The sequence below is a fragment of the Cygnus olor genome, chromosome 4 (genome assembly GCF_009769625.2).
Source record: "Cygnus olor isolate bCygOlo1 chromosome 4, bCygOlo1.pri.v2, whole genome shotgun sequence".
In the NCBI taxonomy this organism is placed as follows: domain Eukaryota; kingdom Metazoa; phylum Chordata; class Aves; order Anseriformes; family Anatidae; genus Cygnus; species Cygnus olor.
The window spans coordinates 33,535,627-33,550,879 of NC_049172.1; the positions used below are offsets into that span (position 1 = coordinate 33,535,627).

The 15,253-nt window shown below is 39.0% G+C and overlaps 1 protein-coding gene and 1 long non-coding RNA gene across 8 annotated transcripts in view; one reads left to right on the plus strand and one right to left on the minus strand.

Annotated features, from left to right (window-relative positions):
- The window catches only part of LRBA (LPS responsive beige-like anchor protein), a 396,366-nt gene that overhangs the window by 203,123 nt on the left and 177,990 nt on the right, over positions 1-15,253 (plus strand). For all 6 annotated transcript variants that reach the window (XM_040554872.1, XM_040554875.1, XM_040554874.1 and 3 more), the window contains 3 exons: positions 2,928-3,052; positions 9,835-9,981; positions 12,604-12,740. In XM_040554872.1, coding sequence (XP_040410806.1) covers positions 2,928-3,052; positions 9,835-9,981; positions 12,604-12,740 — 409 coding nt within the window. The remainder of the gene's footprint in view (positions 1-2,927; positions 3,053-9,834; positions 9,982-12,603; positions 12,741-15,253) is intronic.
- LOC121069119 lies at positions 6,857-14,731 on the minus strand. Of its 2 annotated transcripts, XR_005819283.1 has the most exons (5): positions 14,490-14,731; positions 10,588-11,167; positions 7,528-7,643; positions 7,191-7,418; positions 6,857-7,067 (listed from the first exon to the last, which is right to left on the minus strand). It is a non-coding gene; the product is annotated as an uncharacterized LOC121069119 (long non-coding RNA). The 2 variants fall into 2 exon arrangements; XR_005819282.1 differs by having other exon boundaries at positions 6,857-7,418.

A 15,253-nucleotide genomic window follows, 5' to 3' on the forward strand; every position in this document is an offset into this window, starting at 1 on the left:
CATATGGCAACCTACTATAGGGCCAGAAGCTTCTGTTGTCAAAAAAAAACCACACCACACACACAAAAAAAAACAACACCCTTGGTCAACAGCACTAAGCTGTTCTCAAAATCCAGTTACTTGGCCCTTTGCTATGTAATGCTTCAGTCTTTCACCCAGCAAACTGCAGCCAAGTCAGAGCAGTCGTTACGTCTGTCTCCCCCTGGCTGTAGAGGTATAACGTCTGCATGAGACAGCGTTGTTCTTTGGGGATGGGGCTGTAGCAGTTAAATGATCTTACCTGTAACCTGGTTGTTCTACAGTAGCTATATTGTTTACTGGATTATCTTGGTACTAATAAGCGTTTGTCCCAGTAGTTGCTCTCAAAAGCAGTTTGTTTTAAAGAATTAGACAATAGGTGTGTGTTTATGGCTGTACGGTTTTTTGTTAAATATCTGTCTGTGTGTAGAGAGTAGATTTTTTTCCTCATCATGTAGTGGTTGCAGGTAGTTACAAATACCCAAATACGCAGGTTAATAGTTGATGACGTTATTGTTTGTGAATAGTCACTGCACTGGTGGAGGACGAGGAGTCCTATGCAAATTTCATTCCCTGAATGGAAAATAAAAGTAGGGGACTAAAGATATATTATGTTTCAGGATAATGTTTTGCCCGATCATAGTTTCCTATTTTTCTAATAATTTTAGCATAGTTTTGCAATGTAGTATAATTTTAATTGCTATCCAGTAGAATGACATCACTTAATTCTATCAAAACTGTAGAGAGATAGATGAATGACAAATTAATAATTTACCATCTTTGCATAATACTGTAGCACAGAATACCAGAAGGATTGATGGCAGAAGAGGTTAACAAATTTTAGCGGCTTCCATTAGCTTTTCATTGTCATATGTTTGTGGTGCTGACTGAAATAAGCTTTGTAGGAGATCTCAGTCTAGGGAACTAATTACTTGTGCCGATTGCCATACTGATGAATAGACCCTCATTGTATCATTCCCCTGAAGACGATGAGCAGTCTGTGATTCACGACTGCATCCTGGCTGATATTTGATAATAATTTTAACAGATAAATGTAGGAAGGCAGAATGATGAAGTGCCTATCCATGCTCTACGACTATCAAAGGCATGCACATAGCCAGCTGCGTTCTGCCTTTTTTTTTGTGATTGCTAAAGGAGAATTTTAAGTTATTAATCGAGCTTTGAATAAACCCCTATCTTCCTGTGTTTTTTTTAATACTGCTTCATTTGGCTAAGTATACCAAAATCATTGGATTTTGTAACAAAAGCATTCAAATTTAGGCATGATTGTAGCACATAAAGTGTGAATATAAAATACTGGGGTATTTGTTTCAAATACTTGAGTATTTTTCTGAAATTAAGAAATCAGAAGGATGAAGAATAGCACTGCCTTTTCCTTGATGTCAGAAAAGGCCATGGAAACTTAAAGCTAGATGCATAGACATTCTCAATTTTTATAGGATAATTTTCAGTCACAATTTTTAATATCTACAAATTGTGTTTAAGAGGAGAGCTATGCAAATTATTGTTTTTTTACTGTTTTTTTTTTTTTTTTTGGCTTTTGTTACTATGTTTGAAACCTTGGGTTAGCTTAAATAAAACTCATCTCTGGCTTTAGACCTCAAAACTAAGAATATAGGTATCAAGTATTTTTAACTATGGGATCTGTAAATTAGTCGTGGCTATTCATTTGTCAGTGTTGACAGGTATACTTTTTATTAGCTATTGGACCAGAAATGGAATATATGTACATTGCAAGTTATTGTTTTAATACTAGTTACGTTAACAAACATAGCCTGTGTTTTGTAACATGGCTATATAGGTTTTCAGGCTATGAACCTATCATGACTATTCTATGTGTCAGGCATTTTCTACTTGTTTATTTCGCTATACCTGAAACTGTGGTTTGTTTTTTGGTACATTCTCTGGGTAAAATATTGTTTTACAGTGGCATTCATTCATGATCATCTAACAAGATAGTAACTGGCACTTATATATGACCATATTAAAAAGATCTACGTATATTTGGAGCATACAATGGAAAATAATGAATTTGATATAACCTTTTCTAGATGTAATTTTTTAAAAGTATGCCTTCAATATAGCAATTATTACACATCATAACATGTAGTTTTTAATTAAATGTAAAAACACAACTACATAGAACAGGAATCCAATCTGATTTGCTTGAAAATAGATTGCTATTTCACTTTCCTGGAATGGTTTATTTAAAAACAGTAAATGGAAAAGAAATGCATTTTCTTGTGTTGTTGTAAGCCTCAGGGGCTAAATGTAATGAATATTTTAAGAGATTATTTTAATTAAATTCCTGCACATCTAAACAGAGTAATATTTTATTATCACATACATAACCATGTAACTGAGGTATTCATTAAAGTTAACACTTTCTGGACCAAGAATTCGTGGTATGATTTACTGACCTTGTGCAAAAAGGCACAAATTAGGAAGAAAAATGAAGGGGGACAGACTTTGATTAATATAGGTAATGCTATACCATATTTATAATAGCCTTTTCCCTATTCTGGTTTATAAATGCAGTCACTGAGAAAGGTGCCCTGCTGAGGCTGAAATGAGGCTGAAATCGGAGCACATGCCACTAGAGTGTGGGGAAACTGATCACACTGTCAGCAATTCATTTCAAAATGATGTATTTAGTGCTCATTTCACCTTCCAAGAAAAAAGGGAAAGGAGTTCCTTAGACTGGAAGGTGATATTGTTATTTTCAAGGACATACCTAAGTAAAAGATTGCAGAAAGGGGGGAGGTTAAAAAAAAAAAAAAAAGAGGAAAAAAAAGGCAGCGCAAACAAGGAGAGCTTTATGCAGAAATTCAGTGCTACCATGCTGTTTGATAATTGCTAACATATGTGGCTCCTCTGTTTCATTGTAGTCGTCCTCGTGAGTTCTGGCGCCTTGACTACTGGGAAGATGACTTGCGGCGCCGGCGACGATTTGTGCGTAACCCCCTTGGATCGACACATCCTGAAGCGACACTAAAAGCAGCTGGAGAACATGGTCAGTGTAAAAACTGCTTCTTGCCAATAGCAGCAGGTTACAGTACCTGGCAGTGAAAATTAGACCTTCATTCCTACAAGGTGCTATAAAATTGTCCCAGATGCCAAAAGGCTTGTCATTGCGTTTCAGACATGCTCAGTACAAAGATAAACTGACCATTGCTTATCATAAGCAATGCTGGTATTTGGTAAACCTCCTCATTACATCTTAGCTGAGATGGCACATTGTGCACGCTTTGCATACAGTGATTACAAATACAGTTCTCGGTAAGTACAAGAAAAGGTGGATGTAATTTTGCCATTAAACCCTGGACACATGTTCTTGTGGTAAATTACCTATTTATGCCATAGTAACTTCAAAAGATAACGGTCCCTGTTCAGAAATCCACACCAATTATTTCAGTTAGCTTGAGCATGTATCAGGCTATCCTTACAGATATATAAAAAGAAAAATAATGCTTCTAGAGCAAAACTTTATTCAGACCTTTGCGTGTGTTTAAGTCCTAAAGTATTTCTGTAAAAATTTGTTATGGAAGAAATAGTAACAAATGCCAAAATGTAAAGGATTGTTCAAGCAATAAATGGTAATGACTTCTACCTGGTGATGTTAAAAACAGGTTGTATTTTTAACAGTTTTTTTTCCCCCCCATTTTATTATCAGGGATCACCCAGCTACATGCTGCTATGTCTGTTCTATTGGAATGTATTTACAAAATCAAGGAGATAATCAGTTTTAGAACTTGTAATAAACCAAAAGATAAAAAGCCAAAGCTAAGGAACTTTGGGTTTTAGTCTAGAATTTTGTCTTTGTGATCTAATGAAGATATATTGATAAGGTTGAAAAATCCACCTTTTATTTACAAATGATTTGCTTATGCTTAAAACTGAATACCCTTCCTCTTGAATGTACATGTCACTGAATAGAATCATTTAAATTCAGTTTTTTTCATATTTAGTCTGAATTACTGCGTGTGTATATGTACATACACACACGATATGTGAAGGCATGCACTTTATGCTAATTTAAAATTACTAAGGCTGTTGTACGAGCATAGAAGAACATGACTGTCGTAAAGTTAGTTTCCATAAGGCATCTTAACCTCTGGCACTCAGCCTTAAAGAGCCATTTCTGGAAGAAAATGTCTACAATATGTCAGCTGATATAATGCCAAATGTGACATCAGTCCTTTAAAATAAATGACCATACAGAGAATAGTCAATAAAGTGATCTAAAAGCAACGTTCATAGAGACCTACATCTTTGACTATAGAAGGAGGAACAAGATGTAGAATTAATTAACCCACTTTTTCTTTGGGGCTTGTTTTGTTAGTACTGTGTGTTTTTTCTATACCATGGACTTTAAGGACAGAAGTTTTTTTTTTTTTCTGTTTAATAATATCCTTGGATAAAGAAGAACTGCCCCCCTTTAAAATTGTGTAGTTTAAATTAAATAGGTCTTGACACAGTTTTACGTATTCTCCTTATATGTTTCTATTTAATCTTTATGTTGTTTATCAAAGCACTGAAAAGTACTCTTATTTTTACGGCAAAATATTTACAGCTTCTGTTTATATTTGGGTAATCAATTCTTTCAAAAGTCAACACACTAATAGAATTATTCATCTTTCATAGTAACGTGATATTTTCATTAATCCATGCTATATTTCAAGGGCTATCACTCATATGCAGTTTAATTGACAGGAGTACAATTTTGTTGATACAAAAATGAATTGATAAGATTGAATAAAAGTAGCCCTATTTGATAATACGTAGCTGGTACCTAACCCCAGTAATTTGAAAGGGGCTAATTTTTTTTGTCAGTCCTTCTGTTCAGCATTTGACATCCGTAAGTGTTCTATTATATTTAATTTCTTAATGTTCTGTTCTGAATTTAATTGCATAGTACCTTAGTTGTCTGTTGGCATTTTGTTTCTTTATCAAGTGAATATTCTAGTGTACCTTAAATCATTATGCAATTTATGTGATTTCTGGAAGTATAGAGAATGACCATCTGCTGGAGTGTAGGTAGGTGTGCAACTGTCTTGATCGAGGACTTTCCATTGGCAAGGTGTAAAATGACCAAATGCAAATTGCAGTTCAACCAGAAGCTATATTTAATTTATAGGAATACAAAGGTTTTTGTTTGTAGAAAGTATCAGAAGGTGCAGTTATCAGAAAGGTCAGCTTGAACAGTCACTTGATTTATTTCTTTCTGAAATGTGTTTATAAACTTTTAATATTAAGTGATGTCAGGTCAGAAAATCCAATTGCTTTCAGATTTTCAGAACTGGACTTTCAGGCCGCGTTGCCAGGTTGTGGATATACTTAGAATTTGCAATGGATTTGTCTTGGTGCTTTATGATTTCTTATCGATAATTTATCATTAATTATTGTATTTCAATTAATTTTACATGTCTCTGAAGAAAAAGCATTTTTAAAATGGTGAATAAAGGTTCCCTATTGCCTATTTAAGCTTTTCTCAAAACAAAACAGAACAAAACCAAAACCTGAAATTGGGCATATGGGATTTTGCCAAAAGGGAGACGGGAAAATAATGCATAAATAATGGGAAAGTACTATTGTGTGCTTGAGAGCATAGAATTTAGCACACTTTTCACTAGCAGGTGCACATTATCAACTCCTTGGTGTCTTGCAAATCAAATCATATGTATTCCCTGCCCCGGAGAGCTCACAGTCTGGAAAAGATCACAGTTCGCAACTGTGAAAAAGCTTTAGAAACAATCGGAAGCCTAGATATTGTTCAGTAAAACCTATAGAGAACAACAACAATCAGCTCTCTTGCAGCCTAGTTATGTGTCTTAGTAGCAAGAACCAATCTTTTCCAGGGATTGATTTGATTTGAAGGAGAGCCTCTGGTGCAGAGGTGGCAGAATAAATACCTGAAGACTAATGTTCTCTGTTCAGACAATCAATACCAGCCCCATGACTATACTTCTGGCTACCTTCTAGTTAAAAACAAATTTTTTAATTCTGACAATTTAATTGCCATTCCCAAGTTCACATTAACTTGCTTGGGAAAAAAAAGCTTTAGGTAATTTTTCAAAGGAACAAAAAAAAAACACCTTCCAAAATGGCTATTTATAAACGTCAGGCTAGTAATGTAGTGTGGGGGAAGCAAAGAGGTGAAGATGCTGTGGGATGCAAAGAGTTAATTCATTTGTTTCCATTTTCCACTCATTGTTTAGAAATGAAACCAAAGGGTTTATGAATTATATAGATGTGAAAGTCAAATTTCTGTTCCTGGAAAGTAATATCATGCAAAAATGAGTACTTTAGCCCTGTTGGGTTTTGTAGCCTGACTCCCCAGAACACTATTTTGCAAGAGAATCTTTACCTGCTTGGAAATGCTGTATCAAGCTTTTTAACAGGTGATGTGTCTGCTTGTTTATTTTCATTGACATTTATTAAAACCTGGGGGGAGCGGATTAAAACTGTCTTTAGTATTTCAGTCAAGGCGGAGTTCACAAAATTGCCACTGAAAGTATCTAGCAACTGATCCTATATAATATTGAACTTGACTGGCCAGTTTTCTTTGCCTAAACTCAGGGGACAGAAAAGTCTTAAAAAGAATATTTAAAAAATCTGATGTGAAAGTGTTTGTTTTTCCCAATGTTGCCTTAAAAAAAGCAAAACAAACAGACTTAAGGGAGGCTTCTGGGAGGCCCAACTAACAAAATGATAGTAATTTTTTTTTAGTGCATCCTTTCCAGAATTGCTTTTTCTGATATGTTTACCAGACATTAAAAATATAAAAAGCAATAGTAAGTTACCTTCTGTACGGTCCTTTCTGATAGTTTATTTTTCAAACAGCTTTTAAAAATTACATTTTTTTTCTTGCAAGTTATAGACAAACCATTTAAAACAATCTGTCATTCAGTGTACGCTTTAAGTGAAATTATTTTTACACCCGAATGTTCCAGAGGTTTGACTGGGATAAAGAAGGCTCTGTGCAGATGCAGAGATGTTTGCTAAAAGCTCCTTGAAGGAAGTGGGTCCTAGAGAGCAATTTGGGAAGGATTGCATTGAATTAGAATAATGAAATATAATAATGAAATTAGTGTGCCAGAGGAACACTCTGCTAGCAGACTGTTACACCCTGTGCAGAACATAGGCCATACCTTTTGGTCTTGATCTTGAAAACGTGAATGTGAGCAACTGCTCAGATCTGCAGGGCTGGAGCCAGAAGCCCGGCCATGCCAAGGCTAGGCAGGCCTGGCAGAGCATGGCTTGCGTTACAGGTGACAGCAGGATCTGGGACCTGGCAGATGAAATCGAGTGCGGGACACCCCTGCACGTACATGGGAACGGAATCTGGCACTTGATGTCATGCTTTGTCGTATGCATCTCTAGTAGGTAAACACAGAGAGAACTACACTGTGGCCTACCTAAGTGCATGCAATACACAAAATAGGTGAACCCACGTGGAGTGTATTCCATTTCTACACAGATACTCACTGTTCCTGTGCCTGTTGGCTGTAGGTTCAGCGCTTTATTCAGCTCCATACAGAAAAAGCAGATTCTGGTTCGGGGTGGTGTCTGATTGCCTTCCAGTAGTTGGTGCCTGTGTCTCCCTGCGCACGTACATTACACATTTGTGTGTACGGTGCACGTGTCAGGAAACGTGAGTAGCCAACATTGTGCGGAGAGATGACAAAAATGTAGACAATTTACAAAGACAGACTAAACTTATAATCTAAAATCTTTTCTTGAAAAAAGGCAGTTATGCAAGGTGTATGTTTTTGAATCGCTATAATATAGTTTGAGAAATAAATATCATCAGAATGAGGAAAGACGAGGCAGGAGGTGTGCATTTCTGTTACCCGATTGTCTCTGGCTTGGAAGTGGCCATATTGATTTTACTTTTTCTTAGTGATAGATGAGAAAAAAAGACTGCAGGACATACTAGTAACTTGGACAAGTTATGCTAAATGTAAAAGTATTGAACTTTGATCTTGGCTTTCAATTCAATCTTAAATGAGAATAGGTAGAAGGCTAGTATGAAATAGTACCTTCAGTGTGACATTATAATGAAGGAAGCAAAAATGACAGCTATGTACTATGCACATGGAGGTTTTTGAAACACCGAATAGAGTTTTCTAGCATTAAATAGGGGGAAAAAGGGGAGAAGAAAAAAGGGCTGATTATCCTTTACTTTATCCCTGGCATGGTTTTGTTCTATTTTACTTTTTTTGATCTTCAACAGAATGCTGCTGGGCCACTGAGCAACAGTGCATGTGGTGTGTATTAGTATACTGTTGGTAATTTTACTGCTGCTAACTTAAAATCCTCAAGGGGGAGTTAATTACAGGAAAACCTTCCTAAATATCAGCTGCATATTTTCCATGACAAGAAGGTTTTCAACTCACGTTGAACAATTCCAGAATCGGAGTTATCATTATTTACATGAATACGTTTTAGAAGAAAGTAAAATCTGTGTTTGTACAATGCAGTTAAAGCTTTTCAATACTTTATTTTTTGAAGGCTGACAAGTGGCAGCTATTGTTTGGGGAGAAATGACCGTGCATAAATTGAATTTTATTTTGTATGGCAAGTTAAACTTTTTTTCTTTGTTAAGCTCCAGGCATGTGGCAAAAACAGAATATTTGTTGATATTTTTTAGGGTTTGGGAGATTTTTTTTTTGGTTTAGTTTTCACTTAATTGAAAAGTTTATTATTTGCAATTTATGTGCATATATTTACTTAATTTAAACTTTATATATTGCCACTGGGGACTTGCCTTCTGTAAATGTTTGCAGATTAACTTTTTTTTTTTTTTTTTTAAACCCAGCCAGTGGAACTTCAAACCGTGTATGGCAGCAATCAGCGACAGCAAGGAGCAATGTGCTGAAGTTAGTCGCTCACGATGTGCTTGGCGCACGTTTTTTCCAGCGCGGCAGTTCCGTGGGCATTCTTAAATCGCTTTTAAAGAAATACCCCGCTCGGTTTCAGCTTCGAAAGAGAGAAAAGGAATTAAGGGTTGCCAACCAGCGGCAACTTCAGCGTGGCGAGCTCTCGCCCTCCCCCTTTGGCCGCGGCTTCTCGTTCCCACGGAGCAGCCGCAGCGCCGGCGGCCGAGGGGATGCTGCGGGGGCTCCCGGCGGGCACCGGCACCTCCCGGGCGGCTGCTGCCGCCACCGGGGCCCGGCTGCAGGCCGGGGGCCGCCCGGGGCAGGAGGGAACCGGAGGGGACCGGGGGCCGGGCTCCGGTAGCGCCCTTCTGGGCGGTGGCGGCCGCGCTGCTGCAGGCAAACCCTGCTCTGCCGTCGCCTTTTTTCGCGGCGGCACATCCCCGTGCCTCCCGCGGGCAGGTGCACCCCGGCTCCGGCCCAGGGGAAGCCCCCCCCCCGTGCCTCCCCGTTGCCCCCCAAGCCGGAGAAGCGGGGCTGGAAGGCTGCTGAGGGGCAGGGGGACAGCGGGACCTGCCGCCGGCAGGGGAACTCGCCCCGCGGCCGGAGAGAGGAGAGCCCGTCCTGCCTTCCTCCTCCCTGCCCAGCCCCGGCACAGGCACTTGAAACGGAGTTAAACGCTGCAGAGAGCTCCGGGTAGTTTTGGGCAGGCTTAATAGGATTAAAAGTAGCTGTGTTTTAACGTTAGAGGATTAAGGCAGGTACTTCCCGTAGCTAGTCTGAAACGGCGTTTTCTTTCTCAACTTTCATTTTTTATGGGGAAAAAAAAAAAAAAAAAAACACACAAAAACCAAAGCTATACTCCTTTGTCTCTGCCTCCGAAACCTGACAGCAGTGTGTCTCTTTCTCATTTCAGCTCCTGATGAAGATATACTTGTTAAAGGAAAGCAGTCCATCAAGAGTCAAGTCTTAGGAAATCAGAACTCAGAAAGTGAGATTCTCTTGGAAGGCGATGACGATATCACATCATTCATTGAGGAGAGAGAAGTGGAGAACTTAACGGGTAACTTCAGTTATTTAATTTCTCCTCAGCTTCTTTACTGTTTAAGTTCTCATCTCCCCTGCTCTGCAGTGAATACTAATTTAGGATACACACCATTAAATTGTTCCTTCCCATAACTGGGTCTTTCAGATCACTTTCTGTACACATCTGATGCTGGGAATTTACTTGAGGACAGTTGCGCATTTTCTTTCTTGGGCTTTTATAACCTGCTTGCTTCCATGGCAGATATCTGTATTCTAGAAAATCTTCCTTAGAAAAAGAAGCTCTACCCAGCAAAGAGCTTCTTTTTTTTTTTTTTTTTTGACCTCGTTTCATTCCTCAAAACATTAGACCTAGTGGACAGTTAGGCAAGTCATTGGTAATTAAAGGCTTTGGAGAGTTTCAGAGTCCTGTTCCCCCCCCCCCGAATTTATAAAATTGTATGTATTAGTGATTTACTTGGATTTCAAGGATCTGTATGCTCACTGGATTTAACTCCCTTAAACCCCTTGTCATTCCCTCATTCAAGTCCCTTCTCCACAGACCATAACCATATTTGACTTTGTTTCTTTTTCCTGAAGAAAAAGATAGTACTTCAGATCCTTGAACTTGATTAATTTTACAAACCTTTGCTGCTGTTGCAATCCAAGTGGAATGAGTCCATTTCTGTACAGTTCATAATGTAAATAGTAACTTCCTTGGTTCAGGCACTGGGAGTTATAAAGCAAATTCATTGTTATTTGAGGAACATGGGTTTACATGAAAATGCAGTTTTCTCTGTGTTCTGCTGCTTTCTCACCTGGGGTATTCCATGCACATTTTTGTTAGAGAGAAATGTCATTGCTTGGATAATTCTGGTTCCCCAAAAAGCTAGTAGTGTAATCTTACATTATGATGATTTAGTGAAATTAGCAGAAGTGAATATTTATTGTCAGTTTGCTTATCCCTTGCCTGAACTGCTTTCCACTCTTTAGTTTTTAAAAGCAAAGTTAAAAATACAACATACTGAAAATAAATAAATAAAAAAAAACCACCACCAAACCTACATAGGAAGGGTGGTGGAAAATAGAGATAGGAGAATAATGCAATGGCATTTTATGTATGTGGATCTTTTCTCTTTCTTTCTACCACGAGCTTTCTTCTCAACAGCCTTCTGTGTTTCCTTCTCGTTTATTATACATTCATTGGTTCCAGTAATACATTCATACTGTAATAGAGGTGAAAGGGGAGTTTAATTATATAATCTTGACAATGGCAATAGGATTAAGAAGTAATCCTCACTAATAAAGTGGTGTGGGTAGAAATGAAGTGGAAATTGTCAGGGGTCTTCTAGAGGACCTGGACTGCCCCAGCTTCTGCAGCTGTCTGCTTGCCCTGTAATTGAATGTCTGAGAGTGATTGAAAAAATGTTATTTCTCCTCTGGATTACATGCTAATGTACAGAGGGCAAAGGGAGACAGCAAAAGAACACATAGCTGCTTATTTCATCCATTTGTGGGGGTGAGCTTTGGGAAATCATGGCAGTTCTGCAGCTATCTCATGCCCATCTGCAAACACAATGTATTTGTACATTGGGAATAGAGGGTAAAGCTGCTCTGATCTCAACAGAGCATCTCTTCTTTTGTCCTAGTGGCACACATTGAGATTGATGCGAGATTAAGGACCATCACCCTCCTAACAATCGATGGAAATGACAATTCATCTGAATTTTTTGTCAGTTATTCTCACATTGATTACCTGAACGTGTGTACCTCATTTATAGATGCTTTATTAAAACAAAATTGTCTGTGTCACTTTCATATCTTCCACTGTTTTATAGAAGTCAGATAATAGTGCGACCAAGTAACTTCATTTCCTTACCTCTTAATCAGCTGGATGACAAACCTAACCTGCTTTCTCTCCGTGTGTGTTAGTTTATATAATAGGTTCTGTATTGTCAGATCTATGCCGAACCTATTGTTTTCAGTAGTCGTCTGATTTGTCCCTGTGATAAGCCCTGTGGAGATGTGATTATTCCAATAAAAATTCATTCAGTTGGAAACCAACCCTCCAGCTGTTTACTCCCACAGTCCCCGAGCTACACTAATGCTATATGGAATCCTTGAACAATATTTAACATGGAATCAAAAGCATCTTAAGAACATTTTACTTCAGGCTCTGTAACATTGTCTAACCTTAACAATAGATTTCTATCATCCATGAGGGAACACTTCACAGACAACTTTGAGCCTTGACTGCTGTGTTCATCTTTGTGGAAAGCTACTGAAACTCTCCAGTACCTACAGAACACATTTGACAGTAAGATTTCAAGTGCTCGTGTGCACACTCTCTATTGCATACACCAGAAGGTATGCAACCACTAAACTTTTTCAAAAAGAAAATGTGGCTGAGGAAAAACTATATATTGCCATGCTAAAGCCAGCTCTGGCATGTATAATATATGCATCAGTTTGCAATTGTAGCTGCTTCAACGTTCGGCAGAACAGAGACACTGTAAATCTATTACATATGTTCTTTTCTGGGATAAAAAAAAAGTTTTGTTTTTTTAAGGAAGAGCTAAGCTCTCTGTTTTATTTATTTTCACATTCTAAGCTTGAAAAGCAAGTAATTTTGAAAATTGTTGATGTTCTCCCTCTTTGGCAGGACCAGTTGCCCTAAGCGCACCAGCTCAGCTTGTGGCACCCTCGGTGGTAGTGAAAGGCACTCTTTCCATCACTCTTTCTGAGCTCTACTTTGAGGTGGATGAAGAAGATCCCAGTTTTAAGAAAATCGACCCGAAGGTAAGAGATCATTGACCCTGAGCTCTGAGAGATGATGACAAATTACCCAAGGCCTTTAATTTTTCATTCTACTTCCTTTACCTCTGTTGGCCCGCAGTGTCCCTGCTTTAGTAAGTTTGCCACTGACCATATATGTTAGTGAACTTCACTGAAGTGCCACCTCCTCTCCTTCTCCCCATTGTCCCCCTCCCACAATTCGACCCTACTTGAATGTTAATTAGCTTGCTGCGAATAAAGCTCCAGGGAGGCATCTTAAATAAAGACATCTTGAATCACAGGCCTGTGTGAATACTGGAAAGTTCAACGAGGCTGTTAGCCCAAATGCTTTGTTTTACTTTCCTATTTTTATATAATGCCAGTATAACATCGTGCCTAACTTCCTACGCTCTTAAGTTTTCAGTGCTTCTGTATCGTATTATTATATAACCAATTTTACGGGGCCTGTTACTATTTATTGTGCCTAAGCACAGAACATAATTGCCCTCTTAAAATATGTTTCTGAACTGACTTGTTAATTTCCACGAACTTTATTTGCTCTGAGTTACTTGATTACCAGTGTTTGCTTAGAATGAGCAACCTTTCAGTAAAACTCCAATGCAAAGGCAGGATGTTTTGAGCTCAGCTTAACAAGGTTGCACTTGAATGTTTTCTACAGTATTGCGGCAGCATTTCAAAAGTATGACACGTTACTGATAAAATATTCTTGTATCCCATTTTAAGCACAGGGATGTCTCTTGATTTTTAAAATACCTGCTTATTATTAAACATGGTAATAATTTCTTTATGAAGCGAAAATAACTTGCTGGAAGATGTAGTGGTATTCTGCTTGTCTGCGGACGATACCTTGTGTGTTAAGCACCAGTTCAGTTCTTTGTTCCTATCGAGCAAATTGCTCTTGTCTGTATTAAAAATGGCCTCAGTGGGTCTGAAGGCTGGGATTATCAAATCCTATCAAGGAATAAATATGTTTTGGAAAAGAACACTGAAATTCTTTGAACTAGAATTTAGTATGAGTGATTAGTTAGAAGTGTGATTTTATGTGGTATCGTAAATGAAATATAACTTTTTTTTTGGTCCTGAAATGTTTTTGAGATGATTTCAAGTATGAAATAGCTCTTAAAATTTTGATATGCTTACTCCTTGCATAGTATTTCTTAAAACATGGAATTGTTGGAAGCGTATAAATATAAAATGTAAGGACAGGTTACTGTATTTCATTCTGAGTCCAAAATACTCTGCTACATATTGTATTAGCATGAGAAAAGCCTTACAGGTCTGCGTTATTCTGCGTTTCTGTTTTCCATGTTTAGCACGTAGGGCGTTCAAGTCCAGTTAGGAATTCCTACCATTTCTGGTACCTGGTTATGGGGCCATTGCCATGCAAGGCATTCAGCTTGCTCGCTTTTTGCCTGGTCTCAAATACTCGGGAGTGGTCGTTTTCCTAAGTGCGAGCAGGCGTTCGGGTTTGGTGGGGCTGTGACTTTAATTCTGTACCTGAGAGGTTGCATTTGGGTTCTTGCTAAAAGGAGGAGGTGGCTGTGTGAAGTACAGGCTACATCCCTTGTATTCTACTTGTGATGCTGCCACGAGTCTAAAAAAAAAATAAAAAAATCTTGGTGTCTCTTTCGAGGGGGTCGAAGATGGGGGGTTAGAAATCAAATCTGAGTATTTTTCTTGTAAGAAAGCGCTAAGAACACCCCGCAGCTTTCTTCCCTGCACGAACCTCTCCCGCCCCCGAAATCATCGTACCTGGGTGTTGGTGACAAGAGCTGCTCCCGACCATGCCCCTACAAACCAAAACCAAAAGCCCCGCCGCCGCTGCAGCTCGGAAGGCCCGTTTAACGAACGAGGCTTCACGCGTTGATAAATTGGAGCTCCTTGTATATTTGTCCAAACTCCCGCAAGGCAAACACTGTGACAAGCTCCCGAAGGACAGGGCAGCGCTGCCGATAGCATCGGTGCCGCCGGGATCAGGAAGAAACGGAACGAGTCCGCTGCAGCAAGAAGTTAGATTTTAACGCCCCCCCCGCACCCCACCCCCGCCCCGTCAGGACACGAAAACTTCCTTGAAATGCCTCGAGCCGATTTAGAAATCTTTTTTGGGGGTACCGTTGTTAGCACCGATCAGAGTCCCCCCCCCCAAAATCGCGGCCCCTGTCCCCAAAATCGCCCTGGGGCAAGTCGCCGTGCCTGGCTGCGGCACGGCGCGCCGCGACCGCTGGCTGCAAATCCGCGGGGAAAAGGGAAATAAAAATAGAAAAAAAAAAAAAAAAAAAAAAAAAAACACCACGAACCGAACACAACAAGAAACCAACCAACGACTGCTTGTTTAAAAAAAAGATCGACCCTTCGCTCTAAAGCGCGTTAATTATTCAGGGTGGATCTATACTTTGAGTCAAAGGCGAACGGACAGCTCGGGGCAGCCAAGGCAGCTAGCGGTGAATTTTTTTTTTTCGAACAAAATACAAGCCCTCGAAACTTACTAAATACTGTTAACGATAAAAAATAATAAA